Here is a 15442-nt window from a genome sequence, read left to right as displayed (position 1 = left end):
TTTGGTTGGCACTAAATGGATTAAAAAACAAAAACAAAAAAAAAACGAAGCCAAATTGATTATTGGATCGATCCCATTGCCGAAGAACCGAGATTCGCGACGGTCGTTCGTTCAGGACCGGGCCAGACGTGAAAACGACAACTTTCGGTGGGTCGCTTTCTCCTCCTAGTGAAATGCGCGTGTGCTTACTACTCCTGCCGCGATTCCGGAATCAGGTTGGTGGGCCCAGCTCTCCCCATTTCCTCCTCACTCTTCGCTTTGGAAGGGCCTTCCTAAAATTGTTGTTAAGTCGGCCACGAAAAGCGAAACGCTCCGAAATGAAACCGCTTTCTTTCGGCTTGGCACCCGTTAGGCTAGTTCCAATAGTACTTTTGCCTGTGTCAAACGGAATCCGTTCTTAACGAATAAGCCTCAATTAATAATGGCATACTATTATTATCTTTTCAATAATTAATATATTTCAAAGAAATATCGAAGAAAGGGATACATTACTTTTACAAACTTTTTTATATTTACAGTTTATTCATAGGACGTTTAGTTTCGAGAATAAAAATTAACAACTTAAAAGTCCTTTTGAGGTCTAAAACATATGGTGCCATTTAAAAAAGTCAAGGTGACCTTAACATTTTTACATACAAAAGCATTTTTTCAGATTTAGAAATGTTCGAATATGTAGCTCATCAAAAACTGATAAACATTTTGTAATCGCACTACCGAAAATACCTAAAAAATTGTGGGATAACTTGACAGGTAAACCCTGGGTAAACCCTGAATATGCGTATGTTGGTTATACATATTATTATGGATTTTCGGTAAATCTAGCCTGGTATACGTCGAGGGCAACAGATTTTACTGGCGTATAAGCATAGCCGAGGTTGTCGATTATGAAATATCGAAACTGTGTCGTGATAAATCAGTTGACCGATTTGCCGCTTCTTTCTCTTGGCCGCGGCTCATGATACCGGGAGTGAAAGGAAGCAGCAGGATCAACAGGTTGTCTCGATCCCCATTTCGTGCGCCATCGTTAGACTGTAGCAACAGCTTAACCTTTAGCCGGGAAACGAAAGCGTCTTTGCTCGCATCGAGATCTCTATGCAACGCTGGAAAATGCAAACGCCTTGTTAACTTTTAACAGCCTGTTATTACTATTAGACCGAATCAAAAGTTTCTTTTCTGATTCTTTTTCTTTCCTTCTCTATCCTTTTCGACGAATATTTAAACTAATTTTATCTATTTTTCAAAGATCCGTCCTTGAAATTTTTCCTCTGAATGCTACGTAATTAGTCTCGTTTTACTATAGAAATAATGACGATGATGATGATAACGCATTTTTATGATTCCAAAAAAAGTAGCTGTACATAAATTTTTGAGCCAACATGTTATCTTGATATAAAAAATGTTTGTCCCTTGTGATATAATTTAACATACTTGCTCTTTGACATTAATTCCATTTTTTCTTTTCATTTCAGGTAAGTCACGGAAATTTAACATAGACGAATCTACGAGTAATTTCTCGTAAGTATAGCATGGTCATTTAAAGCTAAAGATTAAGAACCGTATCCTTAAACATCTAAATTTAAAAACAAAAAACTGGCAAACCAATTTCAAAATAAACGTCTCCAATAACACTTTCTTGCGCAGAAATTTAACTTTGAAAGAAACCACTATAATTTTTGCACAAATCCAATAATAATTATTGCATTATGCGCGACCGGGCAAACAGCGGCCGAAGGATGCCTCGGAAGCGACCGTGAATGAACGCAGCATCTGCGTGTTGGCTAAAGAGAAAAGCGCCACAAAGAGGATGAAGATAATCTCTGTGTACGTGGAAGAGAACGAGGAAAAGAGAAAAAGAGTGAAAGAGTAGGAGGATGAACGACAACGAAGGAGGAGAAAGGAATCCTTCCGTGAGCCGCGCGAGACTGCTGGCTCCTCGTGGTTTCCGCGTTCGCAGAACAGACATCGCGTTCAGTATACGGTGATACCGGTTCACCGGTGATTCAGAGCTTTATGCCTCTTCCACCAGAATTAACGTCCCTATACGCCCTCCTCCGTTGCATTTTTTCCCTTTCTCCGGCAATCGACGAGGGAGCCACCGAGAGAAAGAAAGGTCGTCGATGCGAATGAAAACGAAACGTCAACTCTTCTCAAGTCCACGCGTCGTGCATCTGTTCTCAAAGTACCGCAGCCAATGTTTCGATCTTCGTTACCTGCAAATCCTTATCGCAGTATTTATCAAACTTCACCTTACTGATCTAGATTGCTATTAAAGGATGAATTCTACGTTGTCTTAACACATATCGTTACCTTCCATTGCGAAAGAAAACCCCGAAAGGAGGCCGTATATATACGCTATTCGCAGTCAAAGGGTTAATCAAATAATCCTAATAATTAGCCTGCGGATGATTATGCAAATCTATCTATCTAATTCTCATACATTTTACACTGTTTCATCTATTACAAGTACATAAACATCCTCGGTCTACTAATAACAATTTCCTCGTTCGTTAGATAAGTCTATCGAAGTAACCAGTGGAGCATCAAAGAGAAAAAGAAATTGGAACGCGCGGTTGACGTTAGATCGCGAGAGGACCGTCGTCGTACGCAGCCTGTCCCCGTTTTCTACGTCAGATCGACCCACTTCCTGGTGCGTGGTTCGATCGTGACCGATCCATGAAATTAACGGTAACGGAGCGGCTGTGCTCGCCAGGTAAAATCGAAAGTGGCGAAATGCCGCGACATCGAGCCTCAGGAGGGAGTATATGTATACAGGACCGTTCCATGTCGGCTCGAGTGGGGCACGGAGAGAGGGTTCCTTGTTGTTCCTGAAGAAAGATATCTAACTACGCTCAACCGCTATTTTCCTTCTGTATGCGTTCATCGTTCGATAGCAACGCTCTTTCCAGGGCTCTTGATACTTGCTTTATCGAAATTTCTTATTAGTAGACTGCGAATGTTTATGTAAATTCAATTACTATGTGACCTATTCAAACGTCTCCCTACTTACTCGAAGATGGATAGGTCGAGGAGGATCGGTTCTTTGCTCTCCGAGATCGCCAGTGTCTCGCCTGTAGATTTGATATTAGCGAGAAAAAGTGAAAGAAAAAGTGTAAATAACAAGACTGAATACGCAGCAGAAACTGGTTAATAATGGTCAAGCTTGAACTTGCAATGGTTCGTCGGCATCTTGAAACGTGGGAATTATTAGGTATATAACTGTATACGATGAGCTTCGTAGGTTTTCTTAATTACCTATACCTTTTCAACCAAACTAAACTAAAGACGATGATATGTCAAGAAGTACGATGCAGGTTGGATCTAAACGCATACTACAAACCTTATGCATACCTAGGCATGCTTGTCATTTCATACGAATATTTTTACCATAACTAAACATTGCATAAAATCGTTCAGCTTCGTTTCTTTTTCACAATTATAAATGACATTATTGTTCTTTTTCATAGTTTTACAAGTTCAAATTATGAAAAAGATTGTACTTAATTTTGTCCTGGAAAGAAATACTTGAAAAAACCATGAAATTTCGACCACCATAGTAGAGCGACCACTTAAAAACCCATGGTCCACGGGGTTGTCGCGCGATTGGACATACTACGGGAAAGTGTCCAGAAAGAGATAGAAAGGTTGGCTGGACGAGGCGTGACAGAGAGAGACGGAACTTGAGCGTAGGAAGCGCAAAAGTGGTAGAATCTTGCGCGGTGCGCGCGTGAACGGTCGAGAGAGGGGAGCACGGGGCGTCGGGTGGGAGGTGGGGGCGGGTAAAAGCGGATGTTTGGCGAAGACGAGAGAGACGAAGCGTCGCGTTGCGTCGGTGGAGGGAACGTGGATGCGTGGCTATGCAAGGAGAAACGTTGAGAGCGACGAGGAGAGAGGGAAGGACAGAGAGTGAGCATATTCCTCGAGTGGAACGGAGCCGACGTTCGCGGCTACTCCAGTGTCTTTCCGGACGCCGCAGCTTTGAGCCACGCACGGCGTTCGTTCTCTCTCTCTTCCCTCTCTCTTTCTACCTGTCCGTCTATCGAAGTCTCTCCACCTCCTCTCTCCCTGAAACCGTCAGGCCTCTCTCCGTCAACCCCTTGAGCATCTTTCTCGCCGACTCCCCTACCCCTCGGATTCTTACCCTTTCCGGGCTTCCTCGTGCTGTCTCTCCTGGTCGGAACCCGGTCCCAGGACGACGTTGAGGCGCGTCTCGTCTCTCCCCCACCGTTAGGAACGGCGAGCTACGAGCCAATAGGAGCACCGCTTCCGGCAACGGTGACGGCCCAATGGGCGAACACCGACGACGCATAGAACGCTGACGGTCGTTGAATTTGACAGTCGGCACACGACGACCGCACCGTACTGCTCTCCTTCCGTGCGAGCCGCCTCCTCGGCTCTCCCTCCTGTTCTCCAGGACGCACCGACCGACTCGTGATCCGTTCCACCGCGGGGAGGACGCGCCACGTCCAGTGTGCTACCACGGTGTGTTGTTCGTTGCTTTCGTGCGGTGCTGAAAGACAAGCTTCTCGCGGAACCCGGGCTCTCTGTGGACGAGTTCGTACGGTAACGGTTCGTGGACACGTCGTCGCGGGGGAGAGAGGGGAAAGAAAGAGGGCCTGGATCCGCGTTCCGTTACACGCAAGAGGGTAGTCGAATCTCGACCACGTGGCTGAACATCCGAGCCAGGCTTATTTTCATGAACAACTGCGGTGAACGATCCAACGAACAAAAAATTCGAGTCTTGTCGAATTTGGACAAAATCCAGGGATACTTTAGAGGATCGTGTTTTTAATTCAGGATACGCTCTCTCTCTCTCTTTCTCTCTCTCTCTCTCTCTCTCTCTCTCTCTCTCTCTCTCTCTCTCTCTCTCTCTCTCTTCCTCCTCCTCCTCCTCCTCCTCCTCCTCCTTCCGGTAATTTTCGCGTTTTTCCAAATGACGACTGGCCCTCGAATCCGATCGAGTTTCGCGCGAATGCGGAGATAAGCAGACAACGGCGGCCGGGAAGCCTCGGTTATGATCTCCGTCGGTTGTGATCTGCGACGATAAACATTCTCGCGTGAAAAGACGTTCGCGGTGGGTCTGGTGCGATAAGAGACAAGTGATATCGAGGGATTTTGGTGCGACGGAGGGGGATAAACGAGGAGAAGAGGGACTTAAATGTGCGCGTGAAAGAAATCGATGAGCTGCGCTATGGAGTATCAGCAATTGGCGCCACCCCCGGTACCAGTAACGCTGCACCCGGCGCATCATCAGCAACAACATCAACAACCGGTGCAACCTCCCCATCCGCACATCGTGGTCGCGCCTGCGCTACAGCAACAACCCCAACAACCACCGCCGCCACCGTTACCGCCCACCTCGCACGGTCATCAGGTGCACGCACCACTTCCGCCTATCCACGACGACAGCACCAGCTCGCGATGGAGCCAGTACCAGCATCTCTGGAGGCAGCATCATGTCTACGTAAACGGTAGGCATTTTTCTGCGAGACGTACGCTAAGGATAGGAGAAGGAATAGCTACTTTGCTGGAAAAACGGCGTGTCTCTGCAAACGGTACAACCTTTTCCTTAAGATGTAAGGGACTTTTTGGCGAGACGTATGCTAAGGATAGGAATAGCTGCTTTACAGAAAAGGAAAAATATGTATCTCTGCAAATGTTACAACGCTTTGTTTGAGACGCGAGGGATGATTGCCTCTAACCGACGGGGGTTGTAAAATCAACTTTTAACGACGGTTTTCCTTTAAATTGTTTCAAAAGTTTCTTTCGGTCTGTCAACGCTAGGTTTACGAAGATTTCAACTATCTTCGCTGTAGTTGGTGTCTACTTTATAAGAACTTTTTTATCGTGTTTATATCTACGCTGTATATCAAAATTATATGAACACTTTGATTTTTGTGGTTTCAGTGGCTTGAAACAGTTTTTCATAAAAAAAATAATTGTACTATGATATTCAACGTGACAGAAAAACAATTGAACAAAACTAATATGGAAAGACTTAACGTTACCACAGCTAAAAGTCGATTTTTATACCTTGTCAAAAATATACAAACACTTATTAAAACAACAATTGTATTCACATCAACGAATTATTAAGAGATGTCTCGTATGAATAGGCTGATGAAAATTTACGTTAGAGGCAGTATTGACTCTCTACAAATAAGAAGAACCGTTATTTGGAGCATAAATTGAGAACAGATATTTCTGATTCACGTGGTCGATGAGAATATCCAGTCAATCCCCTAAGTATTTGTTCTGTCTACGTATCGAGGAGATTTGTTTAAATTAAATTATAGACATGATGTTTTCAAATAAATTTTCCGTTATAAATATATACACGAATAAACTTTGAACGTGTATATATTTATAATGAAAAATTTATTTGAAAACATCGAACCTATTAGTTGATTTAAATTTTGTTTAATAGACACAAAGAATAGGAGTACTTATGGGACTGTATATGTATAATTTCATTCTGAAATCGTCTCAACAGCGGTTATTGCATAAGTAAGAGACGTACGTTAAGGATAATAAGCACCTTCTTCAAACGCAATCAAGCTTCTCGGTAAATGATAGGATATTTTCTTTGTGATCTACGCTAAAAACAGGTACCTTTGCCTCGTGTGGATGTTGATAATCTACTTTGGAACAAGTTTTCTTCGAAACTCGTTAGGAACGATGAGAATCTACTTTAGAGGCATTTTCGTACCTTTACGAACAATATTAACCTTCCTTTGACGTATGCTTGAGAAATAGATATCTGTTAACAATTGGATGCTCAGAATATCTATAGTCGAATTGATAACTCCATATCTTCTGTACCCCTCGGAACATTAAAACTTTTGTTTCAACTATGTTTTGCTAAAACCCCATGTTTTTGAGGTATTGTGATGAAAAATGTAACTTTCAGAATATATAGTGAAAAATGTATCTGTCAGAAAATGTTTGCATGCCATTGTATCTTGATTTATGAAATGTATTTTTCATACTTGCTCCATATGTTTCCTATACTACAATGCACATTAAATGAATAAATGCTTCAGTCGAATGATCATTTGCTTTGAAAACAGCTTCTTGATCACATACATAAGAGGTATTTGTGTCTGACGTCTGCGGTTGGAACCAGTTTCTAGGAGTAGTCTGCCCTCTTTCAGTCAGAACTCTAATGTAAACTGAAGCTACTATTTACCAAGAGTTAATGATTTTTTATTCTTAATTCAATCTAGTTTTACCATTGTTGCGTTGACAATTTGTGTACATTCTTTGATCCATAATTCAGACCAGGATCTATTTTGCAGCAAACACCTTAAACAAATTTCAATTTCTCATTTACAATTGTGACAGGGACTTTATACAGCGGTCTATCCTTTAAACCTGATTTCTACCGCAGACTCATCGTTCCTGTTAAGAGCAAGAATGAACCTTGATTAAGTTTGACTTTATACGTTGGTATACGTTGATGTCAGGTGCGTATTCTCTGATCCTTGTTGATGATCTATTTTACAATCAACGACTATTGAAAATTGTCAGTATCCAAAGTGACTACTTTGATCTCTATGCACTGGGGTTACAGTTTGATCTGTTTGCATGGTTTTAGACTCTGGTTTCTGATTTCACTTACTTAAAGAAGACTAGTCTTTCGACTACACTGTGGATCATAACTATAATATCCGTCATATTTTTAAACGTTTCCGAACTTTTGAGAAGGAATGTGTTGGAATATTTACTATAATTCAATCTTTCATTTTACTGCAAAAATAAATGTACTGAATTAATGTAGTGAATTACAATTCTTCACTTTCAATATTTTTCTATATCATTGCATTCTGTGTGGATTTTGTAGTTTCGTACACATCTGAATGTCCTATAGATGCATAACAATCCGTAGTCTAATAATAATTCAGCGAGGTAATAATTCGGAATAACAAATAGTCGGAAGGTAAAAGTCACGGAGAAAGTTTCCTGCAAAGTATAATCTGAATTGATAGCTGGATTATGGTGTAATATCGTTGTGGATAAAATATAGGTAACCAGATTTAAGCAACAGGTGGCCGTTTCTGTTTCACGATTACTGTCTCGTTTCCAGTGATAGCGTCTCTCATTTTTCCTCCGCTATTCTGACAACTTTTCTCGATAAAGATACCCTAATTAATGCCACGGATTTATCATACTTGAAATCTCTTAAGTATCGTACTACGTATTACTATTATGGCAAAATGGAAATTGTCAAGTGTCGAAATATTCAAGTTACTCGCTGTAAGTAAGCAAGTAAAATTGCAAGAAATTTAACGTATCGAATGATGGGGAATCTCTACGGTATTATTTATGCGATTATTTATTTTGCGTTGAGCTGGCCCGCGTTCTCTATCGCTGAAAGTTATTTATTGCCCACGGTCCGAGTTAACGGGGTTTGAACATGGAGCGTGAATGAATCATACGTGTCCGTATGCGAACGTGTGAATTCACCTATGCACCTATCCTACTTGCGACGGAATCGACTCAAGGCTATTAACATTTGCATCCTCCCACGTCTTCCATTTCCTCTCTCTTTCTCTCTATCTTCTTTTAAGACGACTATTGCTCGCTCTCGGTTGCTCTTGCTCTTTTCTTCAAAGAAAAGCGAGTGACGGAAGAATACGTTCTTAGCGAATAGTGACAAGACTCTCTATTATACAAACTTTGTTTTATCTTTTGCCAATAAAAACTTTAGCTTGTAAAAAAAGTAATCGTAGATTTTCCTCGGAAAATTGCGTTTGTAATTATTCGGTTGTTGAAACAAATTTTGAATCAAGTATAAAGTACAAATGGCTAGAAACACACACAAGCATAAGCACGCGATGCTACATCATATTTCGAGGCCTATTAAACACGAGTGAGAAGACGCGTGCTTGCTTCCCGCAGCAGTTAACGTGTTAAAAATAACAGTGGACTGAATGCTCTCTTGGCCTATCGTTGCCAATTGCATGACCGTCATTTTCACAACGCCTTTTACGCGGTTGGACTTTCCTGCTTGCTCTTTTCCTAGACTAGCCAAGCATCCTTATTCGTGGAAACTTGGCGACTCGCGTGAAAAATACCTCGATACTCAGACAATCGTCATTTTCATTTCTTAGCCAAACGTTTCTTTAGTCATAAATCTCTTTTTAACCGACTTCGAAAAGGAGGAGGTTACTCAATTCGATATGTATATTTTTTTCTTTCTTTTTTTTTTTTTTTTTTTTTTTTTTATTCGACCATATATCGGATCGTTCGAAAAGTAATTTCTAATTAGTAAATAATTCTGATTTCGACCTTTTATTTGGATCTTGTTCAGTACAGAAATGTTTATAACATTAAAAATGACTATGTAGAAATAAACGTCAGCCTAGATTAGTGTATACCACTGTAAATACCAACAAGACTTGGTTGCCAGTTTTTACAATGTTTCGATAGGCGATGTAGATGACTTGGATTACCATACATGTTGAATTTGGGTTTAGTATAGCTTACATATTTCTTCATCTGGAAATGACGTTTATTCGATCCTCGTTCAGAGGGCGAGAACGTTGTTCGATTCTCGTTCCTCGTCGTTTAGCTAGTCGTTTAGCGCGACAGAGTTTCGTACGTCGCTCTTCTAAACGCTGAACGACCTCGTGAGCTCGTTGCAACTGCGTTCGGGCGTGCTCGTCAAATTGTCGTCGAACACAATGGATCAAAGCACTTCGAAGGGGCACAATGCTAGGGATGGGCGGACCAGCCCGTCCTGCACTTTGACTTTGTCGCGTCAACAATGACGAATCCGGGGATCGTGTCATTCCCCGAAATATACAGTTTTTTCATCGGAAACGGTAATGATGTTACGTACACCCCGGGACAAAATGATTAGCCCACCCAACGTTCATTTTTTTGTCGGAATCGAGACGCAGTAATAATAAATTTACTTTCATCGCGTTCGGAGTTATTCTCGATAGGGAACAACGTGATGTTAATAAATGTTCGTAAGATGTTACGTGAAGCTTCGCTGTATCGCAACAATTTGTAAAGGTCTTATACTTTTGCACATCAGTGTACTTTCTTATCTAGATTTCAATTACATCGCATGAAATTCTGATCGTGATACGTATGATGATAGAAATTTCGCGAATCCCGGTAGCAGTTGGACGGAACAAGACGCTTCTGTTTTACATTCTCGTGAAACACGTTCCATAAATAGAGTTCTGTGACATTTCCGTGACCATTGTGATTATTGAATCATGTTTTGAACGGACGTCGGAACTCGCGAAACTCGTCGATACCTTTTGTTTATCAACAACTCGATTGTTCGAAATACTTTTCTTTCACTTTTCTTTTCGAAAATTATCTAACGTTTCTCTTTCCAAATTGGAGACTCATAATTATGAGTCTCGTAATTATTTCAAATAATTATAAAATAAAATATGTTATTTGAAATGTTATTTCAAATAACATTATTTCAAAAGTGTTCAGGTCTGATTACTACACGTGCGACCGAACGTGTTTGACGATCTTTCCTTTGTCATGGCAAAAGAGACCTGTTGGGAAACTAACGGATCTCTTGAAACATGTTTCGAAGGCAACTTCAGGTGCGAGAAAAGAGAGCACAGTCGAACACAGTCGAGCACGTCGCTAGAAATTAATATCAAGAATGCCGGCAGCTCCATGACGCAAAGTGGAGGCCGACCTGTGACCTCGATTCATGAAAGATATCGTTCGGGTTGCCCGATCTGTAGCTTCGCGGAATCGCAGATCGTTTTCCATGTCCAAGGGCCCCGATACTGTGAAAAACTACCGCCCGAATCATTTTTTAACGATTAACGAACATTCAGAGGCTTGCTTAATTCTTAATTCTTTAACTGCGAACGGCATTCACAATATACACCCTCAAAAACGGGTTCAGAGAAATGTTTATATTCGTTAAAACAATTTTTTTTAAAATATCAAAAACTTTTTTATATTCACAGTTTATACATAGGACTCTTGGTCACTAATTTTCTCCAAAAACTTTAAAAGCTTACAGTTGTCGCTGATAACCCAATTAGTAGTTGATGCGACGTTAAATGACTGAAAAAGAAAAGAAAAATTAAGTAATCTTGTCGGAGACACGACCGTGTCCATGTAACTTTCTGCTAGTTTTTTATATAAATCGCTTCTATAGACATTAGTTTGATAGTAAAAAAAAGTTGGAATAACTGGGAAAATTATAATATTTTGAACCGATCTTTTGATGCACCTACTCCGAAGCCACGAGTTAAAGTTTGAAGCCGTACTTCGAACCCACGTTTTTCAAGGTCGTTGACGTAATACCTCTGGAATAAAAGAACCGTTTGACTTGAAACTTTACACACTTCCGAAGCAAGCGTTCCACGCTATCACTTTCACAAAAATCAACTCGCTATCTACAAAGATTTTTTTTTACCACTGGGAAAACGCTGCCATTCTTGTACTTTTCACGATATGCATTTTGATCGTGTCTCATAGATACACTTTTCTTTCCATTTCGATTCAGTAGCTGTATTTGTAAAAATATGAATTTGCATAAGCATCCGCAAGTCTACCCGTCGTAACCTTTTCTGACAAAATCCTCGAAAAATCACGAAATTTTTAGAACCAAGAATCCAGTTTCTCGCTGGTCGCAAAAATATAGATAGACGTTCCAATGAGAGAACGTGGAAATATGTTTGTAAGCGTTTATTTCTGCTCCAGCTGAAATTAGATTTCAAACACTTTTCTCTGGCTCTCTGTTTCGTGACCCACATCTATTCTCTCGATCGGTATCTTGACCTCTGTTAACTTGTTTCTGTCTTTTTTTATAATAATAATGAAAATTTAATAATGAAAATTATACGGCGTTACACATAGGTTTGTATATGACACAATTTATTTTATATCCGAGATAAATAAAAACGCTCTACTGTTAGTCCCAGAGTTTATTTATTTTTCATCTACACGCTTCTCGTTTAACAAGCGTCGATGTGCAAATCTTGTACGTCCTATTCATCGTCAACGTGCTCTTTTTTCCGGATCATCCTAGATACGGTCTCCCCCCCCCCAAACATAATAACCCCGAATGAAAATTGTAAGCACCAGTATTTCCGATGAAGCGAGTACAGCGTGTCGCAGCGAGTTAGCGTTTCCCGAAGACCGTGGCACATTGACCGTCACCCGACCTTCCCGAAGGCCGACGCTTTAATCTCCAAGCCTAAACGAAGCCGTAAGAAATCACAGTATCTCTCCACCGTATATGCATACTCCCGTCTACTCGCGTTACGTGCTTTCGTTTGAGCTGCACGTGTTACTCGCGAGGCTATAAAACGAGCCAAAGGTTCGAGCTCGACGCGTATACTATGTATACGACGTCCGTCGCGTCGCGCGTCGATTCCAACGCGGCGCTAAAGCTTCGTGTTTCAGGGTCACCGCTTTCGCTTGCGGAGACCTAGACAGAATTTTAAACGAGATCGCCTTATAGAAAGAAGGGACCTCTTCTGGCCTTTGGTTTTACTTTCCACACGTAGAATGAAAGTATCTTCGAACATTCTTTCTTTGGTACGGTTATTTTTCCGGTATCGCTTGTTTGTTAACACTGGTATTATAGGGGGAAACTACCTAAGGAGGTCAAATATTCAATGTTTTCCTTGATACTTTTTTTTTTTTTTTCTTTACAGAGAAATATTCACTTAATTTCGTTTTAACTTTGGAGAATATTTTTCATAACAACAAGAGTATTCAACGCGTAATACCACACGTGATATCTTACATACGAGGTGGTTAAAAATCGTGAATCTTGTCGAAGTAGTTGGAGCACGGAAACGGGAGATGGAACGCGAAACGGTGACAATTTGAACGCATCGCTGGTAATCCACGCTGTTCGATTGTCCATATTTCCTCGTACATTCATTACCTCGGATTATCGAGCTTCGCTGCATAACCAACGAGCAGTCGTGTTTGTGTGTGGCCGATGGCGGATCGCACGTGTTGGTGTGCGTGTGCTTTTGTGTCGGTACGCGTGCATCCCGGCGGAACGCAACCAACAATTATTGCGCAGAGAAGAAGAGGTGGGGAACGCGCGACAACCATAGTTTCGTTTATTTCTAGTTTCATACGAACACGTCGCGAGCACGCTATCCTACGAAAGATTATGCGCTTGCGTCGACGAGGAAAAAATTTTCACGTATGATACCGAAACTTGCGAATATTTATATTTATATTTATATTTATACGCACGAGATAGGCGAAAAGCATTATATATAAATATTGTTGTACAAATTACAGTACAACATGATAATACGAAATATAAAAATATGTATAAATAGATACGTTGTGTGGACATGGACACACATGTCGTATTACACATACCCATATATTCCATACTTATTCTATTACTTATATGCATGTATTATGATATATCATTTAATCGTGATATACAGTTAGAAATTTGACTAAATTAAATAACAGGTTTAATGTCTTTAATTTAATTTAGATAAATTTCTTCGATAGATGTAGAAGCAATACTTATGCGTTTGACTGTATATATTTTCTATTACAATTATTATATACTGTTATACGTATAAAATATAAAAGTTTATGTATAAATAAATAACGTGGGTATAGTTACAGTCGCACATGTCATCGTTACCATATCGTATCATGTTGTACATACTTGTACAATAATTTATACGTATACATGTATATAAATGGCAGAATAAATATACAGAATATATGTATGAGAATGCCTATGTATAACGATGACGCTTACGATGCGTATTTGCATTTGTTTAAACATACGCAGTCTAACGATAATCTCTTGCAATTAAATAACATAGAGAGCGTAGGTCGTGCAAGCAACATGTATGTATATTCATTGACATTCACAAGAAAGCTGCTTAACAAGGTCATCTTTAGACATGTCAAATTATTTATCGACTTAATCATTGGTTGTACGGATAGTGTATTTCAGGCTGCGCGTCAAGCACAGCTTGTGTAAACGTAAACCAAAGAGGTGCAGGATGATGGAGTGGAGTGGGGGTGTATGTGTGTGTGTGTGTGTGTGATATAGAAAGAGAGAGAAGACTATCGCACGTATAAACAGCGTTGCAGCACGCGTGCATCCACGTGCGGTCCCGTACATCGAGGGAAGCCGACTCGCGAAATTGGATTTTCTTCGAGCCCATCATCGATTGTTGGAAAATGATTACTCAGGAGATTTTACGCTATTCTACTTTTTCGTAAGTTTCACATCCCCCTCTTCTGCTCCCCCACCCCCGACCCCCTCTACATCTTCTGTTCGCTACAGCGCTGTTCTAGCGCTTCCACGACCGAATCACGACGAATCGGTTCTATCCGCTGTTACCTCGATGGGGCATCATTTAGCTTTTTAACGCAACATCTCAAAAAAGGGTCTTTCAAGTTTACAATTTTTATTCTTCAAACTAAACATCTAACTATAAACGTCATCAAACTATAATTTTATTTTCTCAAAATTCACACCGCTACGCCTCTTGAAATTTCCAGAAAGAAACGTCCCGCAGTCAAAGGGTTAATGTTTGCACCAAGTTACACGAAATTCGATCTCTCGCTGTTGGCGTTGGCGATGTTCCCTTGCCGGTATAATCATCGAATGCAGGCCAATTAGTACAAGATTCGATGGATCAATTTGATGGATCGGTTAGGGCCGGTGTTGACTTTGATAGAAACACCGTCGACATAAATAGGCAGCCGTGTTATCAAACGACCCGACTGAATGATAACTTCGGCCTCCCCCAGGACCTCGACGATAAACTTGCAACTCGCTTTTCTAATACTATCGACAACGTACACATCTATCGTCTAATTTTTAATTTTTTGTTGGTTTCATTATCACAAAGGAACCGGGGTTCTATCCTCCACGTCGAAACACCAATTTTCTTCTGCTTATTATTAAATTGCTTATTATTCGGACGAAATTGTTAGCCTTTATTTATTTGTAAATAGAACCTTTTTATTAAATAAACTTCTCGTACAAAATATAAAATCAAGTATTTTACTAATCCTTTGAAACAGTAACCAGCTGTCATTCAAAAAAAATCCTTTAACAATAGTTGCAAAAAATATTTCCAGTTCAGCCTAGTGTAATATCGATCCTGTGTCGTGACCTTGAGATACGTTGTACGAAATTAATGTCAAGGTCTCGGCGATTACGTAATCACACGTAACCTCTTCAGTGCTGTAGCGTTGCCGATAAACGCATCTTTTTTTACCATAGGATTATCAATTCCAGCTAATAACGCTTAATAGCACACTTGGCGCAATAATTAAATCAGTTATTTCAAAAGCTGCATCTACATAATTGTACAGAGATGGAATTGTACTTGAAACGAATCACGAACGACTCTATAAAATGCAAAAAAAGAAGAAACTAGCAAAAAGGGGACGATTGATCGATTTTTAATCAAAGTTCTTGGGATTCCCCGAA

At 40.5% G+C, this 15442-nt stretch overlaps 2 protein-coding genes and 1 long non-coding RNA gene across 7 annotated transcripts in view; 2 read left to right on the top strand and 1 right to left on the bottom strand.

Moving 5' to 3' along the window:
* Window positions 1–1597, top strand: part of LOC128885939 (uncharacterized) — a 57607-nt gene extending 56010 nt beyond the window's left edge. Inside the window, exon 6 of the transcript XR_008459694.1 lies at window positions 1470–1597. The gene's annotated coding sequence lies outside the window, so the exon portion shown is untranslated. The remainder of the gene's footprint in view (window positions 1–1469) is intronic.
* Window positions 1–15442, top strand: part of LOC128885947 (thyrotroph embryonic factor) — a 62785-nt gene that overhangs the window by 15620 nt on the left and 31723 nt on the right. For 2 of the 5 annotated variants that reach the window (XM_054140365.1, XM_054140363.1), the window contains exon 1: window positions 4928–5552. The exons of 2 other annotated variants lie outside the window; for them this stretch is intronic. In XM_054140365.1, the coding sequence (XP_053996340.1) occupies window positions 5177–5552 (376 nt within the window). In that variant the 5' untranslated portion in view covers window positions 4928–5176. Of the gene's footprint in view, window positions 1–4927; window positions 5553–15442 lie in introns of those variants that run through there. One more of the 5 variants, XM_054140366.1, reaches the window with a different exon arrangement.
* Window positions 1785–4476, bottom strand: LOC128885954 (uncharacterized). Its single transcript, XR_008459695.1, has 3 exons — window positions 4139–4476; window positions 3008–3068; window positions 1785–2210 (listed from the first exon to the last, which is right to left on the bottom strand). It is a non-coding gene; the product is annotated as an uncharacterized LOC128885954 (long non-coding RNA).

Source organism: Hylaeus anthracinus, unplaced genomic scaffold (assembly GCF_026225885.1).
Source record: "Hylaeus anthracinus isolate JK02 unplaced genomic scaffold, UHH_iyHylAnth1.0_haploid 11982, whole genome shotgun sequence".
Lineage (NCBI taxonomy): Eukaryota > Metazoa > Arthropoda > Insecta > Hymenoptera > Colletidae > Hylaeus > Hylaeus anthracinus.
Note: the sequence above shows the minus strand (reverse complement) of the source record. Positions and strands in the feature narration are given on the sequence as shown.